Here is a 27,443-nt window from a genome sequence, read left to right on the forward strand (position 1 = left end):
TTATCGTGTATCGGTGATATTGTTTTTGCTACCAAATATCTTCACCAGCTGTGACTCGTAGTCATCAATGTTGCGCTTCATGATGTCCATGCACGGTCCCAGCAAACGCTCGAATGCCCTGACATCCAGGACTAAATGCAAATGGTTAAAAAGATGGACACATTAGTTAGAGATTGTCGGATCATGGCACAATGGGTAAACACTTAGAGCATGCTGGAGGGGGGGGGGGGGGGGGGGGCTGAGGAGGTATTAGTGAGAGTGCTTAATTTTGAACGTGTTAAAACAGAACCCGCTCCAAATCGGATATCGTGTACCCTTCAACACCACAGGCCCCTTCTATCTATACTCGTATATCCGTCTCTTACCGATCCGATAATCATTTGGGATCTGTTTCAGCATCGGACACTGACATGATGCCCTTGTGCTCTGTATGGAAAAGTGCGTTGGGTTGGGTGGTGCGGTGTGGTGTGGATAAATCAAGCAAAATGCGCGTGTTTGTGTGCGTTTGAAATGAAAACGATTCGATATGAACTGAACTGGGAAATTTTTAATAATTCTTGTAAATCGATAAGCTAGACAATAAATTTGGATTAGGATTACTCTTCACTGAACTGAACTGAACTGAGCCCAACGGAGCCAATCGTTTATAGATTGGTGTTGCGGCGGGCCATTTCGGTGAACATCTGCTCATAGATCACAATGTTACGCTTGAGCACGTCGGTGAGGAAGCCCATGATGCGTTCAAAGGCCTCCGTGTCAAGGACTGGACGGAGATTTCAGATTAAATTAAAACATAATATAATGATGGTGCACTAAAAGCAGTCTACGCTACGGTCAAGGCTACAGGTAAAACTACTGCCTAATTGAGCTGCAGATTGTCAAAGTAGTCCCGCAGATCCTCTTCCAGGTAGCGATAGTCGCTAATGCCACGCTGGAGCAACCGATTGCAGTTGCCCATGAGGCGCTCAAAGCAAACTACATCCAAAGCTACGAAACACACACACACACGCACAACACGGGCATAAGGCGAGGCGATTTCGACAGGAAAACAAAGAACAAACAAACGAAAGCATTAACGATTAGCCAAGGCAGGATGAGGAGTAGCTGGGGGATCAACTTTAAGCGGCGTCCGCGCACGCGGCAACACTCACATGCAAGCCGGACATGGCCACCCGTGGCGTAAACGGAAGCGGCACGTGGCCGATGTGTCACCAGCGCCAGTTCACCAAAGTACTGGCCCTTGCCCAGCTGCGATATCTCCACCTCGGCATCGTCTTGATCCATGCGCACGGACACGGTGCCCTCCTCAATGAAGTACATGCCGTCGGCAGCGTCACCTAAGGAGTGGAAAAGAGTGCATGAGAAAAGCCAATGCAGCCGACACCATAATTCATACCCTGCTTGATGATCCGTTCGCCGGACTCGAAGCTCTTTGTGATCAAAGCATCAGCCAGATTCATGCGTTCATAGTTCTGCGGATACCACAATGGTTATACGTGTATCTGTTCGAAGGAACCTCAACTCTCAACCACTCACCTGCAAGGCCTTGAGCATGGGCACGTTGTTCAACAACTCCTCATACATTTTTCGCTTCTTGAAGGCGGACTTCAGGAGAATGCGTCGGAAGGTCTGACGGTCCATGGCCCAGAGCAGACCATTGGTTTCCGCCTGCACGGTGGCCGCTCTAAAAAATGTAAAATCAATATTAAAAAAAGCTAAAGATAGACACGCGTATTAGCACATTATAAATGTCGTCCAGACAGCGAGGAAAATTTGCCATAATCAGAGGTACAAACAGACAAACACGTACCTGGGCATATTGTAGAGCAGCGCTAATTCGCCGAAAAGTCCAGTGTGATTATAGGTGTTAATGTGCTTGTCATTAATATAGACTTTGTAGATGCCCCTGCGGAGATATAGTAACGGGTTGAGGGGCAAAAATTCATTTGAATTTAATGCAATTTATAATTTCTACGTCTCTGTCTCTGTCTCTGGCTGTGTGCGTGTGCGTGTGCGTGTCCGTCTGTGTGTGACTAAGTACTCATCAATATGCAAATGCCTATTAATGGCATATCCATATCGAACGCCGATTCAAATTGCAATTCAAATAGAAATTAATTAAGTGTGTATGATAGCTGGCTTAGAGGGCGGGAAATTGGGGGAAATAGTGGGAGTCTCGTACATTTTCATTCTACGAACGCTTCATTTCAGCGTAAATGAAACTCATTTGATAGGTTTAAATTTATAGATATATCATCTAACATCTATTGCCAAACAATTTAGCTATTTCTCGAAGCCTTCACAAGAGTAAAATATATCTCACAGATGGCTAGTATTCATCTTTCCGTATAGCTAAAGTATTGCAGTCTTTCTCAGAATATGTTGTTTCTATGGTATTCAAGTATGTATATCGAATCTCTACACTTCCCTCTTCTGATTCAAGTATCTTTAGGATTACTTTCTGTATAAACACAGCCCACATCTATAGAGGATTGCTTGGGGGATTTTGTGATTACATTTATCTCTGTTTAACTTTAGTCCTGAATTAAATATGATGACTGCCACACACACATACATCATTGATGAGGATAGATGGGAAATTTGTTCGGTTCGGTTCGGTTTTTGTTTTGTTTTACTTACGATTCAATAACATAAAAGTTATCGCCATCGTCGCCCTGGCGTATGATATAATCGCCCGGCTGAACCTTCCTCTCGAACATCGCATCCAAGACTTGGTTCATCTGAAAGACAGGAAGGACGCACAAGCAAGTTTGCTGTTAGTGAGAGGCAGACAGAGTGGGTCTGTGGGTGGCATAATCCCCACGCAAAGGGAAACCGCAGGCAGACACTTATTCGGGTTAAGCATCCGTGGCTCTGCGCGGGGGATTATGATTTATGTGCGGCAGTCGACGAACCTGTTCCTTTTCGAGCGAACGGAAGAGGAGAACATTTTTCACCGACTCGACCAGACGGGAACGCTGTTCATCTGTTTTTGGGAATATGGCAGTGGCTCCCTCATCATCATCATCCGCCTCCGGATCGTAGGCCTCGGCGAAGACTGATTTGCGGCGTGAGTTTTGCATAACGGGTGGCTCTGTAAAATTCAATTCAGAAATAATCGCATATTAGTCGACTAAACAGCATCAATGAGTACCAAAGTTCAATCAATCCCATGATAATGGCTGCCCCAATTAGTGGCAAAGATAGACAGCCTCTCAATGGGCCAAATGGGCATGGGCATGGACATGGACATGGACATGGACATGGACATGGACATGGACATGGACATGGAATGTGCTGCTCCAGCTCCAGTTGGGTCCATAATTAAAATTTCAAATGAAACTGGCAGTGGCTGTGGCTGTGGGGAAGACCTCACATTTCACAGAGCAAACATCAGATTCGGAAATGGTATTTGGTTGCTTGTGCCAGTGCCAGTGCCAGTGCCAGTTCCAGGAATTCTAATTGCACTCATTGTGTTTCGTATTTCCAGGCCAGAGAGGGACAGAAAACTGCATAAATGCTGGATAGACCTCTACTATCTGGGGATTTCCAGGCAAACAAGAATTCTTGTCAAACATTCAGTTGCAGTCGTAGCTCTCTCTCCCTTTTCTTAGAAGGGCCAGAGACAGAGCCAGCTGGCCACTAGGCCAAACTGCTGTGCAAGTAATTATATATACATAAGAGTACTCGTCCTCGTACTCGTACTCGTACATATAGTATGAATGCGATCTGTAGAGCCGCAGCAGCAACACAGCACAACACAACACAACACCAAAAGTGTCTCTGTCCGCTTGGGGCTTGTTTTTTGTTGAGTTTTTTTTGTTTTGTCGGTGAACCAAATTGGGGGTTTTGCCATTGCTTACCAGCCAATAAATTGCCAGACACCTGAGTAGACATTTTCAATTGCAGTTTTGTTGCTTGGGGCTGTGCGTGTCTCTGAATTTAGATACGATTTCAAATCACTTGTAACGACGAGACGAGTCAGTCAGTCACACAGAAACAGAAACCAGTTAGGCATGAACACGTTTAAATATTGTATAACTATGATATAAAAAAAAGGTAACAAAAAATATATACATCTATCTACGTATCTATCTGTATATACACATATTGTTTGAGGTACATATAGGCACATAATGTGTGTGTGCAGCTTGCGGGCCCAAGGTGACTGTTTTCCGAGCAGTAGATGCACGGTGTGTTCTACTATTTTAGCTTTCCCGTCACACGCGGCGAATGCGTAATAAATATTTATGCACTTGAATGTTTCGGCGACGGCGACGGCGACGACGACGACGGAGGCGGTTGAGCCTTCAACAAGTCAGTCACTGCGCTCTCGAGTCTCTCTGTCTCTTGATTCGATTTCAGTTACAGATTTCCACTGACTGCCATCCTTTAGCTCTTCAGCGTCAATCCGGTTGTCGTTCTTGGTCTCGTTCTCGGTCTCGGTCTCGTTCTTGTGTCAAGTTGCCAACTGGAGTGTCGGTTTAATGATGCAATTACACAGACAGACACGCACAGAGTGCGAGCGACTGAGCCACAAAAATTGTACGGGTAAACCAGGAATGACGGAGTGCTGGTGGGTAAGGGGCTAGAGCAGGAGGAGACGGAAACCATGAGTGGCGTCTTGTCTGTCCGGATTGTGCGGGCATCAGGCATCAGACATCAAGCACCAAGACAATTGCAGAGCTCTGACAGTCAGGCAACACTCTTCGGTTGGACATCTCTTCAGTCCATAGTTGTGGATGTTTTAGGAATTTTGATTTGATTTAATGCTCAACAATTTTGTGGTTGGACTAAGGACAGGGTAGAAAAGAGCCCACCTCTTCCATTGCTTCCAGATTCATTCTTTCAGAATCGAGCCCGAGAATGGAAAAACAAAATGAATGCAAGGTTTGCTGGGATTGAAGGATTGAAAAGGTGTTTTGCTGTTTGTTGGTGGAAGTGGAATAAATCCATCCTTTATAAAGTTCTCTTTTTAATCTGCCCGAACGCACACACGCGCAAACTTTAAATATAATTAGATAATGGAAGCACTGATGAAAGTACTTCAATTACGTAAGTTTCCCATCAACCACACACCCCATTTCCGCACACACACACACACACTTGTTGGGCAAGTTGGAGGAATTTAATTAAGAATGGAAAGTAAAAAAGAGACGGGTTGCATTAATTTCATTAGTCAAATGAGAGGACACCCGACCGACCGACCGACCAACCGACCGACCGAACGACAGCGACAACTCTGGAAGGACAGCAACAGGCACAAGGACAAGAACAAGGACGAGTACGAGTACGAGTACGAGAACTCAAACTCAAACGATGACAGCATTCATCTGACGGTATAACCGAATGAATGACCAACGGTACTACTACCAACGGTGCTGAATGACAGTTGTTCGGAGTGTGTATGGTGCTATCCTGTTGACGTTTGCCGAGTGACTGATGGACTGCGGCAGTGCCGTTTGTGGCACAAGAGCCGCAGCATCGGTGCCACCTCTGGAGCCGCCACTGAAGCCACTGTGTGGCATGATGACAGGCAAACGGGCCGTCAAACCAAAGCGGAAATAGTGCCTGCAAGTAGGCAACACAGAGCACGCCACTCAAGTGGTTTCCTCCCCCCTTTCATCTATTTATACATATTTCTATGTCCATATCTATGGAACTGCCTCCTCTGTCCTGTCCTTCTCTGTTTTGTCGTTTCGGAATATAAATAGCAGCCGCAGCCACAGCCACACTCTTTGTCTTGATTAACATGGGCATTTTCTCTCTCTGGCTTTTCATATGGCAAACATACAGATTAATATTAAGCGCAACAGGAGGTCCACACCACTCCAGAGAGAGAGAGAGAGAGAGACACCTAGAGAGAGAGGGAGAGAGACAGCGAGAGAGGCACAGCAATTTCCGTTTAGGTTTTGGCCAGAGATACGTATATACCCAGGGACCTTCCACAAAACGCTGCTGGCATGTCAATAATGTTGAAATGAATGCCCCCCAACCACCCCGTCACCCCCCGTTAACCGTCGCCCCCCTGGCCATCATACCAGGGGCATGTCATGCGCCCTGTGCGCCCAATGAAGCGTGGTTTGAGGCCCCTGGCTGAGCTGTTCATCAGTATGCTTCAATGGTCGCGCTCAGGCTCCAGAACCCTCCACTCCCAGAAGCTTATCCCAGGCTCCTGTCTATGGTGGAGTCCCTTTGGTGCTTGTGCTGGTGGTGGTGCTGCTCCACCTGTAGTGAGTGTTAATAAAATGTTGCATGGTCCGAGCTCATGGTCTCACCTCTCAGGCACACCTTTCCTGGCAGTACACACACACAGAAAGACACACCTCTGCTGCCTTTATTGGGGGCACATTTGTTTGGGTCTCCCCCGCCGTCTTTAAAGCTACAAAATTTAAACAAAAAGCTTGATCCCCAAATAGACATCAAAGCGTAAAAATACAGACACAAATCGATATGGAGCGCTCCAGCAGGGGAAGCGGAAAATAGATTACGGATGCAGGGGACCGCAGGGAGGAGGCAGGGGCAGGTAACGGCATAGCCATTGAAATCTATTTGCGTGTCAATTTCGCTCCAGTTGAGGCAGAGCTCGTAGAGATATTGAGGGCTTCAGTGAGCACGAGAAGAGCCCTTGGCCTGGGCCACGGGCACGTCGACGGTTTAATAGTGAGACGAAAGCCCTCCCCCAACTCCTCCTGCCATCCCGGAGCGAGCTCCAATGGAATATCAAAACTAGGATACGTATACGTATACACACGTATGTGTAGCCATATATATATGTATGTATATCTGTGGAATGAGAGCTGCATCCATGCTGTTGGCTCTGCTCTTTAGGGGCGGCGGCTGTGTGCGCAATTAATAGATTTTTAATGGCAGGAACAGCAGCCGCCATTGCCACTCCTGCCACTCCTCCTGTCTGCCACTGCCACCTCCCCTCGATCCACTTGACATCCCATCCTCGTGGTGGTGCTGCTGCTGCAATCCCTCGAGGGCTGCGTGTTTGATTAACCGGAAGATAAACACGCAAAAGGAAGCTGTGAACAAAAGCCTCTGAGAGAGAGAGGCAGAGACAGGAACAAATTGAACTCTGCCAAAGCATCATTATTTAATTTGTTTTCAAGCTAAACCATACGGGCTACAGTGGTGGCCAAAGATTTATGACCAGATGAGGTTGCGCCTAATTATCCGTATACCGAACACGTGCTGAACCATCAAGAGATACAAGATACACGGCACCAAAGTGTACACTGAACGGAGACGAAAAAACTTTTACATTTCTTGTGATGCCGAAGAAGAAGACCCCATAAATCATGTTCCTAATATGAAATTATTGTCGGAGTTGGTCAGGGTTTTTATTCGCATTTTCCTGGGGGGTGATTTTTGCAAAACATCGACTGAAACTGACATTGCTGACGTCAGCCAACAAATTGCATGACGGAGAAATGGAAACTAAAAATAAACCTAGAAAGAATGTTGCAAGCCCCCCCCAAAGGAATGCCGACGCACACGCAAAGAAAAGGATGACAGGACACGCCATCGAAGGGCCCCACTCACCTTCTCCATCCTGGGAGTTGATGCTCTGCTGATCATCCTGACTGTGATCCTGGTTGACTGGGGCCGGACGATTGGCCTGCAGCTTATTGAAATAGTCGGCGGCATAGTCGATCACATCCGGGGGCTGCTCCACCAGATACGCAATGGAGAACTGCAAGAGGACCTCCTTCAGCTCCTCGGGCACCTGGATACGCCGACTCGAATCGCTCGACATATTTGTGTTGTCTCTGTGGGAGCGAGAGCACAAGAAATACAATTAATGTTTGGAATTTATAAGATTCGGTTTATATAGATTCGGTTTCTGTTCGGTGGAAGGCCGAGCACTCCCCCCAACTACAGTAAATGCTGAGCAGGGCTTTTCGGTAATCCATCGTGTGTGGAGCGATGATTACAATATGCCCAGAGATTGTGGTCCCTCCACTCTGCCACTTCTCCTGCCACCTGCCACCTGCAACGACAACGCCAACGAACTGCAATCAAACACCCCCCGAAAACTCGTGGAGGCTATCCGGGCGCGGGGGGTAAGGTCAACCCGCTGATGTCTGTCGGTCATTTAGATGGAAATTGCCCCCCAGCCGTGGGCCCTGTGCACCTCTGCTCCCCACCAGCCCCACACCATCCCCAGACAACAGACATCAGCCATTACCCATCATCGCCCCATAGCCCCATAGCCACCTTCGCTCCACGTCAGCTCGTGATTCAACATTGCACAATTTCAGATTTTGGTCTTGTTCGTCGTTCGTCGAAAAGCGACAGACGTGAGATTCATGTTAAATTTTTGTCGCTGCACGGGGCCCCTCAAAAAAGCAAGTTGCAACCACTATAATTTACGAGTAATTCACTTTTATTCTGTGTTTTTTTTTTTTCTTTTTTTGGTATAGAAATTCGAATTCGCTTGGTTTCCCAGTAAATGAGTGGCTGGAGGGGGGTGCCAAAGGGTACACGGGGTCATTGCTGGAGCCCCATACAGAGCAGATATGGATATCACCTGCACACCTAAACACACGTAAATATGTACATACGTGTGGAGTTGTAACACATCTGAATCATTCCCTGTTCTCCCTGCTCACTGTGCCTCTCGTGGGCCGTCCGTTACTCTTGCCGTTTGCCTATGCTTTCGCTGTATTCGCTCTCGCGAGAGCGTGTGTACAGAGAGTCTCGCTGAAAGCGAGCGAGTGAGTGGGAAATATCTGTCCCGGAGAATATTTGGCATAGAGCAAAGGGAAACAAAAGAATATGAATGAAAACCCGACAATGAGTAGTCCAAAACCCGACCAATCCCTCGTTAGAGCTATTCTCAATCCATCTATCATATATTATATCACCCATAATGGTAATTTAAATCCCTAAATGGTTTATTTTATGAATTTTTTTGGCCAGTTTAAAGCTAATCTTCTAGGAAAATATATATTTGTTGTTAGCAGTGGCCAAAAGATGGCACAAAATCACAGAATTAATATTCCGGTGCCTTTTTGTTATTCATTTTTCACTTAGAACTTAATTTCTCGAAGAAACAGCATAAATATTTATAAGTTGCCTGCAAGTATGCGTAATTATGTAAATTGCGTATTGAGCCCTGGCCCCCAGGGGGCACTGGGGTTCGATCTCCGCTCCTACACGACTGTCGCTTCTACCTCAACAATTGGCCGCAAACATTTTATTTGTCGTAATTTGTAAACTAATTTCTGCCGCGGAGAGCCGTGGTTTCTTCGTGGCTGCAGAAAGGATGGGTGTACGGCTCCGCGATATTGTTACATTGTTGTTGTGTGCAAAGTTTTTCAATTAACTTCATTAATATTCAACTTTGGGCCACAGCCCAAGGTCTGGCGGAATAAATAAATATTTAAAACTAATATAAAGCTCTGGCAGGTCTTCCTGGCTCTCTGGCACCGTATCGGTGGCCGTAAGAAGCGGTTCGGTTGCCTCTTTTTGCTCTGTGCCACTCTGCCACTCTGCCACTGCCTCTGATTGGTCACCGGTCGAGTAGTCATAGCTCTGGGCATTGTCTGGCTGCCATTTAGACGTGCAATTAGAGTGGGTCAAGGTGGTTCACTCAACGCAATGCTCGGCAATGCAACGCAACGCAAACGCCACTGCACAAACGGCTATAAATAGTCGCCTTGCCTCTCACGTAATGAGAGTCTGGTCTGTCTGAATGCCCCCCTCTACGCCCCTGCTTCCCGTCAAGGACGGGAAAGAAAAAGCTAAAGAAAGAAAATGTGGAAAAAAGTGTACAAAATGATGGGGGGAAAAAATGTAAGAAAAAGTTCAACCAAACCATTTTCATTTCCTCACAATTTCCGCAGCAGCCGGAGAGCCCGGAGCCAGCGGAGGTACCGGTGCACCATCTATAGATGTAAAGGACACTTAAGGGATATGCATATATATGTATATATCTAGAGACATAGAGAACTCTCTCTGTGTGGCAGGTTTCCTTTGGTGATTGCAGATATATCTGTGTATCTGCATTCCCGAAGAGAGTTCTAATCAGAAGTTCTGCTTTAAGGATGCGCACACGGCAATATATACATTTGAAAAGAGCAGAGTGTACATTTATAATAAATATTTGTATTAGATATGGAACTGCAGGAACTTGGAATTCATTTGAAAATATTTTGCAGTAACTGCAGCCGTCTGTTTCCGATAGAATTTCCCCTAACATTCCCTTGTCTCCATTTCCTAATGAAAATTCCTGGGTGCGAGTGTAATTTGGTTTCAGTTTCGGTCCGGGCTTCCCATCCACGCATCGTGGCCATAACCTACTATTATGCCAGCCATTATCATCATCGTCATGATCATCATCAGCAGCCGTGCAACGCATTCATGGGATTAAACCCAACTAATTTCTGGCCTCCCTCCCTGCCGCCACCAGCGAAAAGCTCACCGCAGCAGAGCCCCAGACTGGAGCCTGCCAAGGACTGCCATCAAAATGATTATGGCTTCATCGGTGGCTCGGTGGGTGGCTCGGTGCTGGCATATATGACTCCCATTTTAATGTCATTTTTAGTGCAGCTCTGCAGGTGGCCCGCCCGACGGGTCGCCCATCACGTACAGCACCACCCACGGTGCACAGAACATTCTTTAGGGCAAGTTATTTGCTTGGAAACTTTGGAATTTCATATCCATGCCGATTCAGTATTCCCAGAACTAATTGCCAATGGAAACCGCCCCACAAACTCCCTATAAATGTAAGCTTTTGGCTCTCTCCAAGTATCTGTATCTCTGCTGGCATATCAAATGACAAAAGCATCTTTGGAGGCACAGAACCCGGCAACCTTGAGAGATATGACCATATGACACGGCCAGAATGAAGGACCAACTGCTGTTGTTGTTTGGGGATGGAGCGGGGGGGGCTATCAAATTACGTCAACAGTTCAGAAATGGGGAAATGGGACACCTGTGCGGTACCAACAAAAAATGACTTCATTAAGGAAGGGCACGGCACTGTGAAGTCGAAATTCAACAGTTGGTAGACCTTAAACAAGCGCTTTTACTTGTACTTGAAGCGACCTAATTATTATGTATGCCCCATGTCCATACCATGGGGGGGGGGTTGGGTTGGTCATTGTCATAGCCACAGAGAGGCCCTACACACACACACACACAATAGAACCTCACTTGACCTCCCACACAGCACACAGCACATCCCTCCCTCCCTCTAACTATTCTATTGAAATGGGGTTAAGTGCCAGAACAGAACAGAACTCTGCATGGCAAAAAGATTTCCAAGAAATAATGGTTGAGAAATAAATAACGAGACAAGGCCAGGACCGGGTCCGGGATCTGGAACTGGAACTGGGCCCAAGTGCAGTGCCATTGTGGTTGTCCCTGTTGCGGTTGCTGTTGTTTCTATCTCTGCCCCTGAAAAAGTGTCCCACCACACACAAACACACACACACACGCACATATGTATGTTTGCATGCATATTGGTTATGATATGCAAAGTGTTTATACGCACAAGAGCGGCCAGCATACAAAGCGAGCAAATAAAAATCCAATTATGATGCAATTCCCGCACAAAGCACTATCCCCCCCTGCCCCTTGCCCCTTGCACCACTCCCCTGGTCACAAAAGCAAAGTGAAACTGGGAGAGCAAATTGTATCTGTGGCATTGATTAAAGTCTCTACAGAATTGCATTAATGGCACTATGCCGGCGGCTTCTTTCGCGATTTTTCAATAATTTCTCTTTGTATCTTTTATCTAACTTTTGGCATAAATTTCAACCCTCCTTCTAGGCCACTCTCCGTCTTCGTTGACACAAAACCCTGACGAGAATACCAGCCAGAAAGGCATGACTATACCGACTGAGGGGCGCTACCGCATAACGCGGTAAATCTCTTCCTTTCTCTCTCGCTCTTCGCCTGTCGGTAACGCAGTAGAACCTTCCTTTTGCGCTCTACCTCTTATTCCTTCTCCCTCTTTAATGTCCTCTCTCTCCCCGACTCTGTCTCCTTTTCGGTTAATCTTTAATATCTTGTTGGGTGGAAAATACTCGTTATATCACCGTGAATATCTTTAGAAACCCCTTAATATAACCTCATTTATTATCAGTTAAAGAGCACCCCTAGTTTTTTTGATGCTTCCGAGACCTCCAGTTCTCAGTTTCAACTCAATCTCCACCCATTTCGCTCCCAAGCAATTTTTAGTTTCCAACATATCCCTGGTGTCGTGTCTGGGCTGTCCATATTCTTACTTCTTTCTTGACATTTTCAAATTCGAAACTTCCATCTGGCAGCGGGGTCTCTCCTGAAATGTGGCTCCCTTCCGGTCAATGCTTCATGACGGGGCGGAGAGGGCACAGGGCACAGGGCACTTAATATTCGTTGACATTTCAGTTCCTGTCTGCGCCAGCCCATCAGCCCACCAGCCCCCCACTGGGGAGTCGTGGGGGGGCGGGGGCGTTATATGCTACGAAGGATATGTTCATATATGTATGGATGTGTCTGCTTATTGTGACAACAAAATATCGCATCCACATCAAAGCAATTTCAAGGCATACTTCAGGGCGCCGCCGGCACTTGAGCTCAAAATGCGCCACATGATGAGGCAAAGAGCAGCAACAGCGACAGCGACAGGGACAGGGACAGCGACAGAGAGCGAGAGAGCAAGGTTCAGGACTTTTGGGTCGTTTCCTATAAATGCCAGTTACATGCACAGCACATACATACACAGTCCCGCGAGTCTTTGAGGCAAATTTCACTTCGTCACGCAACTTTAATGGCACAAATTCTCAGTAGTTTCTGTACCACAGGACCTTTCGCGGGGGTTAGGTGTTGTTGGCTCTAGTAAAAAGGTTATCAACTGCCTGCCTGCCTGGGTATTGATTTATTAACGCTCAGCGGAACACATGTCGTATGCGTAATAAGAGGCACGGCGTCAAGGAAGGGGCCACGGATGCGGCATGTGCTGACTCACACATATTCCAAATGCCCTTTGTTATAAAGTACATATGGATGGAGGTTCGTGAATGGAAATGGAACGCTTAAAGCTGTCAAAAGGAATTTAACAGCCCCCGCCTCCGCGAACGCCTGAAAGGAAGAAATTCTCAAGGGAAAATGCCACATGTACAACGCCTTTTGGTTTTCAATTTTAAATCAGTTGGAGAGGAGAAGGAGTTGCCTGTAAGACAACGACTTGTCGGTTAACCTTTGACGTCTGGCCCCCCCCGCTCTGTCCCGCTCTGTCCCGCTCGTTTCTGTCGCCTTTTTGCGGTCTCTCTCCGTCTAGAGCCGATTCAATTACAAATTTAATCTATTGGATTTGAAGGAGACTCGCACATGCCCCGAAACGAAACGAACGCACATGAAAAGTGTGTCTGGCCAGGATACAGGAGGACGTGGGACAATGCTATCCAGAGACCACACCAGAGCATCATCTCTGGGGATAAGAGGAGCCTCAGCCGATAAATCATTAACAAATTTCTGTGGTTGCTTGCAATTAAAACCAAGCGAAGGATGAGCGGGGGACAAGAGCCACAGGACTTGCGAAGGACTAGTCCAGTGCCGCTGCTAATGCTCATTCATCTCTCAAGCTCTCTGGCCGTCAGACGCTCGTCTCTTAACTGTGGGCTATAAATAGCTAAGGGCCAGCAGATATTCTTCAGGCGAGAACTGGCAGACGCCCACGCACAATCCCAATAGCAGCGCATCCTACAATTATTATGGCCAGGATGATAAACTGCTGGATGGATGGTTAAATTGTTGTCCATTAGCGTTAAATTAGAGAGCAATTATGTTGCCTCTCTCTCGCTCAGATACGGCTACGGCTTTAAAGGTGGTAGCAGCCACCCCCACGGATACATAAAAAGCAAAATGGTGTACAGTGGCAACATCTTCCGAGGAGGGGGGTTGGGGCGGGCTTCTTTGTGTACCTCCACTGTCGCTGCTTGTATCTTTGTATCTGTGTATCTGCAGCAATAGCGATTATGTGTTGTAACAAAACGTTTATCTACATTTGTTGGCCCCTTCATCCCCCTCCCCCCGGATTCGTGCCATGAAAATGCTTCCATTTGTTGCTGCTGCCAGTGCCTGTCGTTTTCTCCATTTAATTTTAAACCCGATTACCCACCCCTACCCTCCCCCCCCTCAACAATCTCCAGGCGAGCCACCTCCGTCGCACATTGCCAAAATTTGTTGCGCGTGGCAGGTTTTAAACGGCGCGTGCTCAAAGGCAAACACAAAAAAAAACCAAAGGAAATAAAAATTCCCTCTGCCGCTGAAAAAACAATGCGAAAGAGCGAGCACGAGTATGAGTGAGTTTTTCGGCAATTAACAACATGGAAGTAGAGATAAAAACAACAGAAAAAAAACTATAGAGGCAGTAACGAGAGCGTTACAGTCGGTTTAGCGCATTGATTGCCGGTCGTGCCCAGTGGCAAGAAAATGGCCCAAAGGGCCAAAAGCAGCAGCAACAGCACCAGCGAATGGGGTGAGAGAGAGAGAGAGAGAGCTAAGCAGGTGACAGGCCATTCTGGGAGTACATGTGGCTAACAATTAGGCTAGTGGCTTGATTAGGCTCACACATAAACAGGCCTACGATTTATACTAATCGTACTACGGATAGACCCAAGTAAATGGTGGGCCCTAAGGTGAGGAGAAATGGCACTGCTGACCAACAGGCAGTGGGATGTATCCGGACGTTGATATGCAATCTAGCGGCCCAATTGACAATTGATCCCAGGCCCTGACGCAGGATTCCACTCACATTCCACATTTTTACACCGAAGCCTTCGTAGCGGAATACCTATTTGGTGGGAAATTTTTGCGTCCCATAAAAATAGCTCGGGTCTTAATGGATCGACTTATAGCCGGTCCAGAAAGGGCTGCAACTCCGGTGGTGCCTAGTGCCAAGTATAGGACTCGCAATATTCAGCGACGAGGAAGAAGAGGAATCAATTCCCCCACTTCTTCTGCCATTGCCCGGCCCTTGGAAATCGTCGTCTTCGGATTTTTGGGGCCGCTTTCCTCACGGACATTTCGGACCTGCCCGAAATCAAGCCAGGGACGTTGTCCAAATTCATCCAAGCCTCCGGATGGGACTGCCCTTTACCTGCAGTAAAGGACCTCCTAAAAATGGACCTCCTGTAGGTCCAAGTGAGACTGGGGGGGGGGCCAGGCTTCCTATCTGGCTTATATTTGCCTTTTTCCGTTAGAAAGTTTAAGAATGCAAGGAGATCGAGGTTATTATACGCCTAAATATTCTCATTAAGATTATCCCCAAACTCCCAATAGTTTTGTTGATTTCCTTTATAAGCAATTATTGCATTGATCCGTACAGTGTATCATTTATTGTGTTTGATATACCTCCTACTATCCACTGCTCGAGCAAATCTCTTTGAAATGTGCTAAAGTCTCGACTCGTTTGCTTAACTTCCATTAGCAGTCGATTTGGCCGCAGACAGGACTTAATCGAAGCGTTTATTGATGCGGAAATACCATGAGTTCCATTGCAAGGAGGATTATGGCCACTGGCATCAGTTCTAATGAATTCTAATGACCTTTGCTGGTTAATGTCCACAGCAAAGGCAAGACCCCACCCCCCAATAGGCCCCTAAACCTGCATGTGAGGGCTGGCAATCGATGCCTGTGGTTTGTGGCATCCGCATATAAGGTAGCATACATTAAAGGGACTCCCCGCAGGGACAACGCCATGCCATGGAAATGCAAATGCCAATTGCATGAAGATATGTACAATATATGCAAACATGTGGATAAGTAATGCAATTACCTCCCAAAAACCGACTTCAATGAGACTTCAGAACATGTATATGGTGGGTACATAGGTACATATATCTAATGAAATACTTGGCTGTATACTGTTTCTTGTTTCTGGATAATTATGCAAAAAGCTGCAATGTTTTGTGCCTTGAACACAAAAAAAAGTGGCAGACAACAGCAGAGAAAAAGTGGAAAAAATGAGGGCCCCGTCCTTTGGTGCCGTCGGTGCCCTTTCGCATGTGGGTTAATGTGCAAAATGTGCTAAACAAATGCAAATTGTGTGCTTCAGTTTTTGGCCTGGCCAACGGACTTGATAAACAGCATGAGGGTCTCGCCATTGTCGCCACCGCCACCGGCACCGACAACGACAGGGCCAACATTCTGCCATTCACTTGGCATTTATGCAAATTACTTTCTCCAGCCCAAACTGCATTGGAAATCACTTAGCCAGCCCGGTGGAGGACCGACTAACGAGTGCGAAGGACTCATGTCCGTATGCCCAAGTGGCAGTGGAGCCGCAGGAGCCCCCAAGGCTGCCACTGACGTCGAGTGGAGTGTCCTTTAAACAAGCTTGATTTGCACTACCGATGCGATCAGTGGCCGAAACAAAACGATGGAAAAAAAACCACTATGCCAATCCATCAGGCAATGAGCGGTGGGGGGAGACAACAACAAGCAGAGGAGAACCGCTAAAGGCATTGGGATACCCACTAGAAAAAGAAGGCTCTAATTGGTAATTCGAATGCGATAGACAGCCCCTGAGTCCAGCATACCCTTAGAGCTGTCAGGTCTACGGGTTACAGGGTACGGGAAACGTATGACAGACCAGCCATTCGAAACGGTCGAGTGACATTTGTCGTGCGATAAATAAATGTGAGGCCATTTAGACGACGGCAACAACAGAAACGACAGCAACGACAGCAATGTGTGCTCCAAGTACGAAAACGAATACGAAAACGGGTACAAGTAAATGCATATTTAGATATTCAAATTGTTCTAAAAATTCTCGCACTTAAATGTCGAGTACTGTAAATTTATGGGGGCCCCACTCGAGGCATGCCCCACACACAGAGCACATTGAAAAATGACTTCAATTAATGGCATAATTAGCATTCATGTCAAACGGAAAGGTTCTTCACCGATTATTCAAATGCCCGAAAAATTTAGTGGGAAAATATTTGAAATGATTTTTGATAATTTAATTGGCAACAGATTTGGGGAAAGTTTTTGGCAAATTATCGCATTAAGCAGCTATTAAATTTAATGAATTTTCTGTGGATATATACCGATGGTTGATCGAATAAAAGATGTGTACAGATGCAGAAAGAAATCAATGAAAATGAGAAACAATTGGCTAACATTATCTTGAGTGTGAGAGAGAGAGAGAGAGAGAGACAAACTGTTGAAGAACTTTTTTAAACAAAGTTCCATTCGGGAAACGGAAAAGTTTATCGTTCGTTTCGAACCCGCGCGCCACAACAATGGCCCAGAGAAATCGCACACAAATATCCGAGTAAATATGTAAATATATATATATGTATATATGTTGGTGTGTGCATAAAAAAACTGTTTGCCTGCCGCTGTCTCATAAAAGACAACGCCAAATGGGAGCAGAAGCGACATATTATGTTTATTTATGGGTCGCATATGCCATGCATCTGTATCTGCATCTTCATCTGCATCTGTATCGTTGTATGGGAGGTGTGCAACATGTTGCAGGGACCCACAAACTTTTCCACCTTTCTCCCGCTGCTGCTGCCTCGGAAAATATTAAATTTACTTGGGCTCTTTGGGGCCAGGAGAAGGTTGGCGGCTGGCTTTATGGCCACATTACACGTGGCAAATTTTTGACAACTTTTTTCGGGTAGAAACCCAGCACTAAGTCCCGACCCCGGAAACTTTTTCATTGCGCAATGAAGTAGAAGTGGGGCAGGAGAGAGAGAGAGGGGGAGGGAGACCATAAATCCCGACAAGAGTTGGACTTTTTGAGAATTTAAGACTCACTTTAAGGCACGTTCTGTCGCTCGACAATGAATCAAAGTTCTTGAACCCTTTCGCAAAAAGGGACAACCAGCCGAAAGGACATACAAAAAAGTTGAGAAAAAGAAAAACACACCCAGGAGGGGGTTATAGAGGGGGCGGAAGCAGACACAACAATAGAAGGAAATCATATAAGAAGGAGAGCCAGGACATGCCACAATAAACTTAAACAAACAAAAATAATTTACTCACAAAAATCGACAAAAAGCATAAAAATAATATTATCAAAGGGATTCACGAAGGATACAGACAAGAGACAGGAGAGAGCAGAGAGCAGAGAGCACAAGTACGAGTGTATGTGCATTGGATTAAATAATAAAAACAGATTTCGCATCTCTGCTGAATAAATACGAGTATTTCGTAATTAAATTGCCTGCAACGCTGCTTGGGGCAGAGTCGAGTCGAGTAGAGTCTCCTCTCAAGCTGCCAAGGGAATCAAATTAAGTTTCGGGCCCCAAAAGTAGAGTCGAGCAGGAGCCTTTCACGATGAAGCGCTCTCCACACGACATTTGCTTGGCAAACTTGGCCCAAAGGGACTGCCGGCCGGACAGACAGCCCTTAAAATATCAATTAGGATATAAGAGTGGCCCGTAGTCCATGTGTGTGGGAAAACAATTCCCTAGCAAAGGTCACTCGAGTGTTGACATTCCAGATGGCTTTCCTTTTTACCGCAGAGACGAGAGATCCTCTAGTAGGACATAGAACATCCATAGGACATGCGGGAAACATCAATTTTGTAAATGGCTCAAAGGATAAATTGATCTTTCTTCGAATTAAGCGATGGGCAGAGTCGCTGTTACATCTGGCAACGCTGGCAAGTATTCGTATTACAAGCAGTTCAAGCAGTGCAATTGTAGGCGCTACTGTACTTTCTTAAAAGTGAGGTGTTTGCTGTTGGTTTTTTCCCTTCATATTTTGCCCACACACACACAAAAAAAGACTTACCAACTTTGGAAAAGACAAACCATAGGTTAACTTATAAGTACATATCGTACATATGTACAAATGTATGAAGCCAAGTGTACGTTGACTCAAAATAGATTACACACTCGCTACGTGGGCTATTAGAAGTAATTTACTCTTATTATGGTGTGTCGGTGAGTGTGTGTATCTTTGCCCGTGTCCCTGGTTGTGTGTGGGCCGCTCTTTTGACCACACTTCGAATAAGACATGGGCAAACAATAGCAAGGGGACTGGGGGACAGGGAGACAGGGAGACAGGCACCACCCACCACACCATCGCCACCGTCTTCACTCGCCATCGCCTGCGTTTGTGGCTCCAATTGACGTCACGCAGCTGCGACTGCTGCTGCTTGACTTTTGATGTTTGCCTGTGGGCCACACGACAAGCTCAGCCACTGGGCCTTGGGGCAGGAGGAAGGATGGTGGGACGGGACGGGAGAGGGTGAGAATTGTTAAATCGATTAAAGTCAAAGTTTCGTCAGCGATGCGTTGTGCCGGGAGTGTTGGGAGTGCCGGGGGTGCCGGAGTGCGTGTGTGGAGGGAGACGGAATCCAAATCCCAGACACAGATAAAGACACAGCCACAGCAACCACCAGATTAGGTTTCCCTGGCCATTAGTCAGTCCATTATGGCACCTCTACATCAACCACAACATCCAAATCCGCATCCCCATTCTCTTCTCTCTTACGATCCACTCAGACCCTATCCCCTCGACCCGAAATTGTCCGACTATAAAAAGCAAAGTTTCGCAATCAACAAAAAGTTAAAAGTTGCCATCATACTAGAAAAGTTTTTCTAATTAGTGGAAGCCATTTCCACCATCGCTTGGTTGTAGATTGGTATTGAGACCGCAGGTGTGACACGGCCAGGTCGGTGGTCGGTGGACGGTGGAAAGGCGTCATCGAATCAACCTGGAGCCCATTTTGCATATATGTATATGATAAGCCAAGACTTTAGATATAACCAAGTCAACAGGCAAATGCGTCAGTCTGCTTATCAGCGCCACTGGAGATTTAAGATTGAGACAGTCACCAGACGATAGAAACCGAAAGAACCGACTCACTGGGTCACTTTTAATGAATCTCTCTCTGGCTCTGTCTGCTGACACACACAAGAAAGATACATTAAAAGATACATACATATGTATGATATATGTAGCGCGTGGGCTGCCTTTTCCATTTTCCATACGAAAGACAAAGAAATTTACGAGCTTCGCACAAAGAAAAAGCCCAACCAAAAAAATTGCAAGAAAATCACAATTTACGACTAATAAACTGAGTAGAAATGAAAATGAAAAGGAAAATGAAAATGAAAATGGGTGCAGAATTATTCACTTTTGTCTGGCAAACAGAGGAGCTGTCACCACAGCCACAGCCAAAGCGCCAGAGGGCCACAGCGTCACAGCGCCACAGCGCCACATGGGTCTCAAGGGGTGACAACTCTGGCATATTGACAGTCGACAGACAGTCGTCTCCCCCCCTTCCCTGAAGGCAAACACAGAACTCGAATCGAATGGGATAAATAGCCTGGCTGCCCGTCTGCCTGATGGTATTGTAAGTTAATTGGCTTTGGTTCTCAAACGATATTGACCAGGGCCAGTGCCTGTCCGACACTTAATCTATTTTCGATTCACTGTCAACTCATAATAGGTCGCGCCCTCACGTGCCTTGGGAGCTTATCGCGCCCATCCATACACTATATGGTGGGGAGAAATAAGATAAGTTTCCCACACAGAAAGAGAAAAGGGAAAACTTTTCTCCAAGGCATCAGAGCCAAATATGCGGTTGCCCTTCTTAATTAGTTGGAAAGGATCTTAACCGAAAGCGGCAGCAGCTTCAAAACAAACTAAAAGAAAACTTTCCAAGTTTGTTTGTAATCAAATGAGCTCTGAAGACTGCTGTAAACATGGCAAGTAAATCCCATTTGGCATACAAAACGAAACAAGATTGACATTTGAAATCCTGTGAAAAAAGCTTGGATTCCGATGGGGATTCAAAGGTATTGGGATATACAAAATACGAAATAAAGGATTCCCTATGGTGGCCTATGGGCTCTGAACATCTCTGAATATTATGGGATAATCCAGTGGTGCCTGCAGCAATCCTCCCAGCAATTATCCGCTAATAATGTGTCTTATTCTTGGGGGCTGTCTCGCATCGATTTTTCCATGCTAATTGCCACAGCAATTTTTGGGGGTTCAAACGGAGGAAAAGTGGAATTACTTGGAGACCAGGAAAGAGCAAATCTGGAACCTCCACTTGGCGTACATACAATTTATGCGATTTATAGAAAGGAGGAGAACGAGACCATTGTTGAGGGGTGGTTTTTTTTCTTTTTCCTCTGCCGAAGGTCGTTGCTTTTATTGGATGTACTCGCACGAACACACACACATACAATATACAATATACAATATACATACATATATATTGTATATTCAACGTTTCTTTTCATTCGGTTTTTCTTTACATTTGGCCAAACAATTAAATTTTTCACTGTGTGAATATTTCTTTTCATTTCGTTCTCGCTTCGGGCGGGGCCGGGGTCGGGGCCGGGGCTGGTTTTGAGCAAAATTATGATTATTTATTTAGGCCGAAATTTGTTGGCCACTTTGCGATGAAGAAAACGCCAAATTATGCGCCGTAACTTTTGTCGGGGGGCAGGGAGTGCGCCACTGACTCACTTTCGCAAATCAAAAATCGCAAAATACGAACATTTACACATAATTTATCAACATCCGTCAAAAGTTTAGTTGACGTCACGCGGCAGGGTATTATCTCCTGTCCCTGTCCCTGTCCCTGTCCCTGTCCATGTCCCTGTCCTGTCCCCGTCTCCTGTCTAATTAGACTTAAAAGTTATGCAGCAGCAGCGGCGGTAACGACACGGAGCTAATTAATAATATAAACTTAAGTTTCTTGATGTCATTGGACAGGTGGAAGCCCCAAATTCCAGCCAAAATTCCAGTTCATGTGCAGCGTGTTTTCTGTTTTCTGTTTATTTACGCGATAGATCTGTAATTCTTTTCTGTTCTATTTTTGGTGGTGAAAAATTAATTGCGAATCAGAAACAGAAACAGAAACGGGAAAACAATATGCGCTGGCAATTGCTTGGGCCATAATAAAATAAAACAAAATAAAAGATGAATGTCATAAAGAATCGTTTCATTCTGTTGCCGGTTCTTTGTCGGCTTTTACCTTTTTTTTTTTGTTCCATGATGAGTTTTTCACGTGCTCACCCTTGTCAGTGGCAGAGACACAGAGAAAGAGAGAACGAGAGAGAGGGGTGGGGAGGTAGCATTGAAAGAAACATAAAAGGGATACCAACGAAACGGAGCATGTGCCTCCTGTCAATGTGAATGCCTTTAAGCCAGCTTGTAGGAAAAGTTGGAACTTTTTCATTACGGCCCAAGAAGGAAGGAAGCCAAACAAACTAAAATTGTGTTTTTATTTTTAGAGCATTTCCCATTGCATACAAATCGACGGTCGCTGGGCAAATATTATTGATGAATTTTTATTTTAACAGCTTTGCCCATTGAACTACTGCCCATAATGGAGCCCCTCCTGAAAATGATAGGAAAATCAATCAATAAAGGGAGATATAAGCCCCGTTGTAGAGCCCTCCAACATCGCAGCCGAATGAGAAGGAGAAGCGCCAGGAGCAGTCGCAATGGTAAGCCGGCCCATAAGCTTAACAGGTCCAGGAAACGTGAGGACATGACAGGAATCTGCTGTGACAATGGGAGGGGCCTTCACTCTCGTTCGATGCGGAGAGATCGAGAGCAGAGCACAGGGAATGGGAATGGAAATGGAAGGACAAGCCTCGCCTCCAGGCCATTGAATCGGATACGCATTGAAGTTAGTCCTCCCCAAAAGTTACCCATTTCCCCTACCCCCCCACCCTGCACTCACGCGCTCTGTCTCTTTGGCCCTTCTTTTGACTCTGAATTGAATTTGGCTTAGAAATTGTATGTTTTTTCTGTTGATGGATGCGATGTCTGCCGTTGGGACAGTTCTACAGCTGCTGTAAAAGTTGTTCTGTTCGTGAAAATGCTGAATATATACAAAATGGAATTAATTACAGCGAAAGCAGCGAAGAAACAGTGTTGGAAAAGTACACAAAAAAAATAGAGGAAGCTTTGAATCGTTCCTATTTTTATATCTGTTATACAGTGCCGAAAAGTTAAAGGAACACAAATATAACTGTTATACTTCTTAAGAATACCTCTGTTATACAGGCATATAACTGGTAAATGTTATACACAGCTTAATACATACATATATGATTATATTTTCTATGCCTTTATCTATTATACAAGTACATCGATCTGTTATACAACCATATTATTTCGTTTTAGAATTGTCTTTCCTTCTACCCCACGGATCGCCTTCGCTCCTCTACTCCACCTTTCCACCTTGCACCTGAAGCACCACAAGCAGACGGCTCTGCCGTGAGTGCTGCTTTATTTAATTGCTGCTTGCTTTTTCATTTGTATTTGTTTATCAACCAATGCCAACCCTTGAGCAATTGATAAGCGCGTAAAATATTTAATCGCGTACAATGGAGAGAGATAGACAGTGAGAGAGAGAGAGAAAGGGGGGAGAGGGAGAAAGACAAACCAAGTGGAAAACGGGAACACACAGCAAAAAGCAACACCGAACGGAACCCCTACCCACACCATTCTTCAACCTTTCCACGGAACCCTCTCACTCGAGTACTGTGCGACGGGGCGGCAGGGCGGAGCACTCACCTGACTTTGTTGCTGGTTTCCCCCACGGAACGAGCGTCGCGTCGCGTCGTACGGAACGGTAACGGATTTTGATGGGCTGCTTGAAACGGCTTCTTTTGGGGCTGCCACTTGCTGATGGATGCTCCTGCTGTTGCTGCTCTTCTGCTCTCTGCTCCCTGCTCTTCGCTCCTCTGCTACTCGGCTGCTCCACTCTTGTCTCTTGTCTCAGGGCTTCCTCTTTCTCTCTGGCCTCTTGTTTGCTGCTTTTTTTATGGCTAAAACCAAATTTAATTTGTTACTCTCTCGTTGCGGTTGTTGTCTCTGTTGCTTTTAGTGTTGTTGTTGCTTTTGAGTGGGTGGCAGTGGGTGTGGATAGGTTATTGCTTCGGGAATTCTGGCCGGGAATCGCTGTTTCGAGTTTCGAGAAATTGACTTTGATGTACCAACAAAAAGCAACAACAACTGAAATATGTTATTAGATTTGATTGAAAAATTCGTATTTGCTGGGATTTTAATGCTTCTCTTTTTTTGTCTACCGTTCCGTTATCGTGTTTGCTATTACTTTTGTTGTTACATACACGTATGTATGTACAGATGCTGGAGGAGGAAAAAAACCACGAGACGAACTCTGTAAATTTAAGTGCTCTCTTTGAGAGTGCTGTAATTAAGTTGATTGGAGTGGTATCGGTGCCCAATGATTTATTTGCTGTGCTGTTGCACGTTCTCTCATTTGTTTATTTGATATGTGTGTTCTTTTTGAACATGTTCTGCCATATAATTGTTTAATTAATTATTTGCCCCATTTCGTGTGTGCGAAATAACTTTTCGCTTAAGTAAACATTTCGAGTACATATATTTATCTTCCTCTCTGTGCATTTTCGTTTTGCTATAGCAATTTTATGTGCACATGTATGTGTGTACTGTTTATTTGCACTTGCCGACTGTGTGGGTGTGGGTGTGGGTTTTTGGCCCGACAACTCCTACACAGGCCAACAAAGACTTGGTTTTCGAGTTTCGGTATCAATTGCGCCGGCTATTGGCAATTTAAGTAGTTGTCGCCCCTGACCCAATTGCGGAGTTGCAATTCGATAGCGATAGCCATCAATAGCAGCAATACACACACTCCTAAGACACACGTTTAAGGTGTATTATAAAAAGGTGAGGCACACTGCCGTTTTTCGGGTCACACGCACTGAGAATATGCTACTTTCGTGAGAGCGCTGCCTCACCCCTGCCCACACTCACACTCACTGCCGTTAATCTTTCACTTTTAATTTCAATTCATTCAATTACGCAAACAGTTAATTAATTAATTTCCATCTACACATTCAACTGCTGCGTGAATGGGTGAATGTGAGTGTGAGTGTGTAAATCTGATTAGAGACCTCACAATGCCAATCAGAGATCATATAGATAGTGTATAGCTGGAGCAATGCATACCACTCCAATCCGAAATATTGCCGACGGCTTGCGTTCAAAACCGGCATTTGAATCATATGCGCACGGGGGCCAAGTCTCCGCAAAGCCCACCCCCTCTCCCTGGCCTACTCTTCACACTTAAGCTCGTCATCGGCCGACCCAACAGGCTTGTGGGCTGGGGCCTGGCTAAGCGTGTTTATTGATTGTCTCCCCTCACCGAAACTAAAGCAGGGAAGCCCAACGGGCGGACCTCCTACTCTCCACCCCACCCGAACCAAAAACCTTGCCGTCAACATCCAGCAACAACAGCAACAGCAACGGGGGAGCAGGCCAAAGTGATAGGTAGATTTTTGTATGTATGTATATTATATGTTTCGGTGGTGGAGAGGGGGGGTGCGGGTGGAGTCTGCCGACGACTGCCACCTCCACCTCCACCTTCAGCACCGACCGCCGCCCACCACCACCCCACCCCATTCACTCCTCCTCGTGCATATCGGCCTCGTTTTTTATTACGCGCACGTAGTGTAACTTTTTTTGCCTTCTCTCACATTTTTACATACATTCACTTGCACAATCAGAGTGGGGCAGCGGCAGCGGGGGGGAATGGAACCGTGGGGGAGCCTAAAGTTAATTTTTTGCCACATTTGGTATTTTGTGTTGGTTTTCTGTAATTACTTTTTAATTTTTAAACGCACGCAGAACGCATAATCCGATGACCGTAGAATCGACGACGCCACAACGGTCCGCGTAAAGTATTTATTTGGTTGGAGCCCGTGGAGCCAGTTTACCGACCGAACCAAAAGTGCGCCAACCAGTCGAACCAATCGAAATATATGACCCTCAGAAATATACCGAAATATAGCGTCTCATTTTTAAAATATACCGTAAATATACTGACGACTTCAAGGTATACTATACATATTCCTCGTTTTTAATATTCCGTCGAATATTACCATCTATATAGAACATTTAGCCATGCCCACTCAATTTTTTACGATTGATGAATCAATTTTCTACCTGATTGACTTGATTTAAATACTTGCTTTTATTTGATTTTTATATAGACCCTGGTTTTGTGTCGAAGTCAAAAAAAAAAAATTGGTGCGCACCAGTTTTGCGACAATAGACGATAAAAATATATCGAAATATACCGTCTCATTTTCAAAATATACCTATACTGATTAATTCAAGTTCTATTTTACTGAAATAATACTAGATATATAGAACATTTAGCCATGCCCACTCAATTTTTTACGATTGATGAATCAATTTTCTACAAGATTGGATAAATTTTAATCCTTTATTGTATTTATTGTAAATAGTTCAACAAAAAAAACAGTCGCTATGTTGCGTGTAAGCCCTAGTCTAGGCCTTTGTATACCTAAAGGGGCCTAGGGGGCGGAGGCGTTGTTGGCAACGCAGTTGGCGAGGAGTCCGTGCTCATTTCACCCTCTTACACATACTTTTAGGGCTTTAAAATCTACTGGCTACTCTTCAGATTTCAGCGCTTATATTGATTGATTGGCGTTATCTAACGTTATAGCATCTGCGTGGAAGGTTTCCGGGTGATAATTGCGTTTACTTTTTATCGCCAAGGCCACCAGAGCCATTCGAATACATTGAAGACTAAAGACTGAGACTAAAACTACTAAGCACAAACAATTTATTAATAATATAATATAATAATATAATTCTAATAATATAATAATAATATAATAAAATAATGGAGTAATATTGAAGTCCGATTTTAGTCCTGGAACTTTTCGCACATTTGGCAAAGCAGTTCCAGATTTCTGTGGAAGAGACATTAGAGATCATATTAGATTTGTTAGAATGTTAGAAAAAGATAGATAGACTTACAATGCTCTTTTGGAAAAATCGCATGTGCTGCATATCAGTTGGGTGCACTTATTGCACGATGCACTGCATTTTGTGCAGGTGAACTCCGCGCAGGTGCTGCATGTAAGTTTGTCTGCATGGCAGCAGAGTGTTACAGCAGCGTTGGATGGCGGTATACTTTTAGCCTTAGGCTTCTTTTTTAGCGCATACTGTTTCGATTGTATGTTATTATAGAAATTTACACGATTTGTACTCCCGCTGGTCCAATTGGAAGTTATTTCATTGGGAAATAACTCGGTTATTTCGTCAACAAGTTGGCGAGACTTTGACATGGATAACTTTAGTTTTTGTTCAAAATAAAACGCCGTAAAAGCTTTTCTGATTAACTTCCTGTCTCCAGGCGTCAATGGCTCCTTTTTCACTTTTTTTAAAACGGATGTACATTTTGATTTTAGGAGAATCCCGTAAACGTTTATTATCAGCTCCACCGTCCGCACTGACGACACGCTGGCTACGTCGTGCCTTGGGGTTACGATACCACTCCATTCTCCTATTTCGGAATCTGAGCCAGAGTCGTCTTTTGGTGGCGGTTTAGGTGTTGGAGGCATTCTTTCGATATAATGATCTGGACTTATGGAGGGAGTTTGTGGAGGCGGACTATTAGGCTTTGGTGAAAAATTATTTGGCTTCGG

General features: G+C 45.3%; 1 protein-coding gene across 3 annotated transcripts; it reads right to left on the minus strand.

Annotated features, from left to right (window-relative positions):
- Positions 1–25,682, minus strand: LOC6590343 (cAMP-dependent protein kinase type II regulatory subunit). 3 transcript variants are annotated; one of them, XM_026986447.1, is made up of 10 exons: positions 25,588–25,682; positions 23,515–23,768; positions 7,552–7,778; positions 2,916–3,094; positions 2,641–2,741; positions 1,811–1,906; positions 1,537–1,684; positions 1,397–1,472; positions 1,152–1,337; positions 1–131 (listed from the first exon to the last, which is right to left on the minus strand). In XM_026986447.1, exons 3-10 carry the CDS (start codon positions 7,763–7,765, stop codon positions 1–3), a joined length of 1,131 nt encoding a protein of 376 aa, XP_026842248.1. In that variant the 5' UTR covers positions 7,766–7,778; positions 23,515–23,768; positions 25,588–25,682. The 3 variants fall into 3 exon arrangements, with proteins under 3 accessions (XP_026842248.1, XP_026842247.1, XP_002016300.1); XM_026986446.1 differs by lacking the exon at positions 25,588–25,682 and having other exon boundaries at positions 23,515–23,931; XM_002016264.2 differs by lacking the exons at positions 1–131; positions 25,588–25,682 and adding an exon at positions 528–763 and having other exon boundaries at positions 23,515–23,930.
- Between the last annotated feature and the right edge of the window lie 1,761 nt (positions 25,683–27,443).

This window comes from Drosophila persimilis, unplaced genomic scaffold (genome assembly GCF_003286085.1).
Source record: "Drosophila persimilis strain 14011-0111.01,24,50 unplaced genomic scaffold, DperRS2 tig00000002-arrow-pilon, whole genome shotgun sequence".
Lineage (NCBI taxonomy): Eukaryota > Metazoa > Arthropoda > Insecta > Diptera > Drosophilidae > Drosophila > Drosophila persimilis.

Bases quoted from the DNA above. Each gene is read 5' to 3' on its own strand.
- LOC6590343 (XM_026986447.1), bottom strand. From the start codon at position 7,765: ATGTCGAGCGATTCGAGTCGGCGTATCCAGGTGCCCGAGGAGCTGAAG. The intron at 1,473-1,536 runs GTGAGTGGTTGA...TGGTATCCGCAG, and splicing joins CCATGCTCAAGGCCTTGCAG to AACTATGAACGCATGAATCT. The intron at 132-1,151 runs GTGAGTGTTGCC...ATTTGCATTTAG, and splicing joins TGGCCATGTCCGGCTTGCAT to TCCTGGATGTCAGGGCATTC.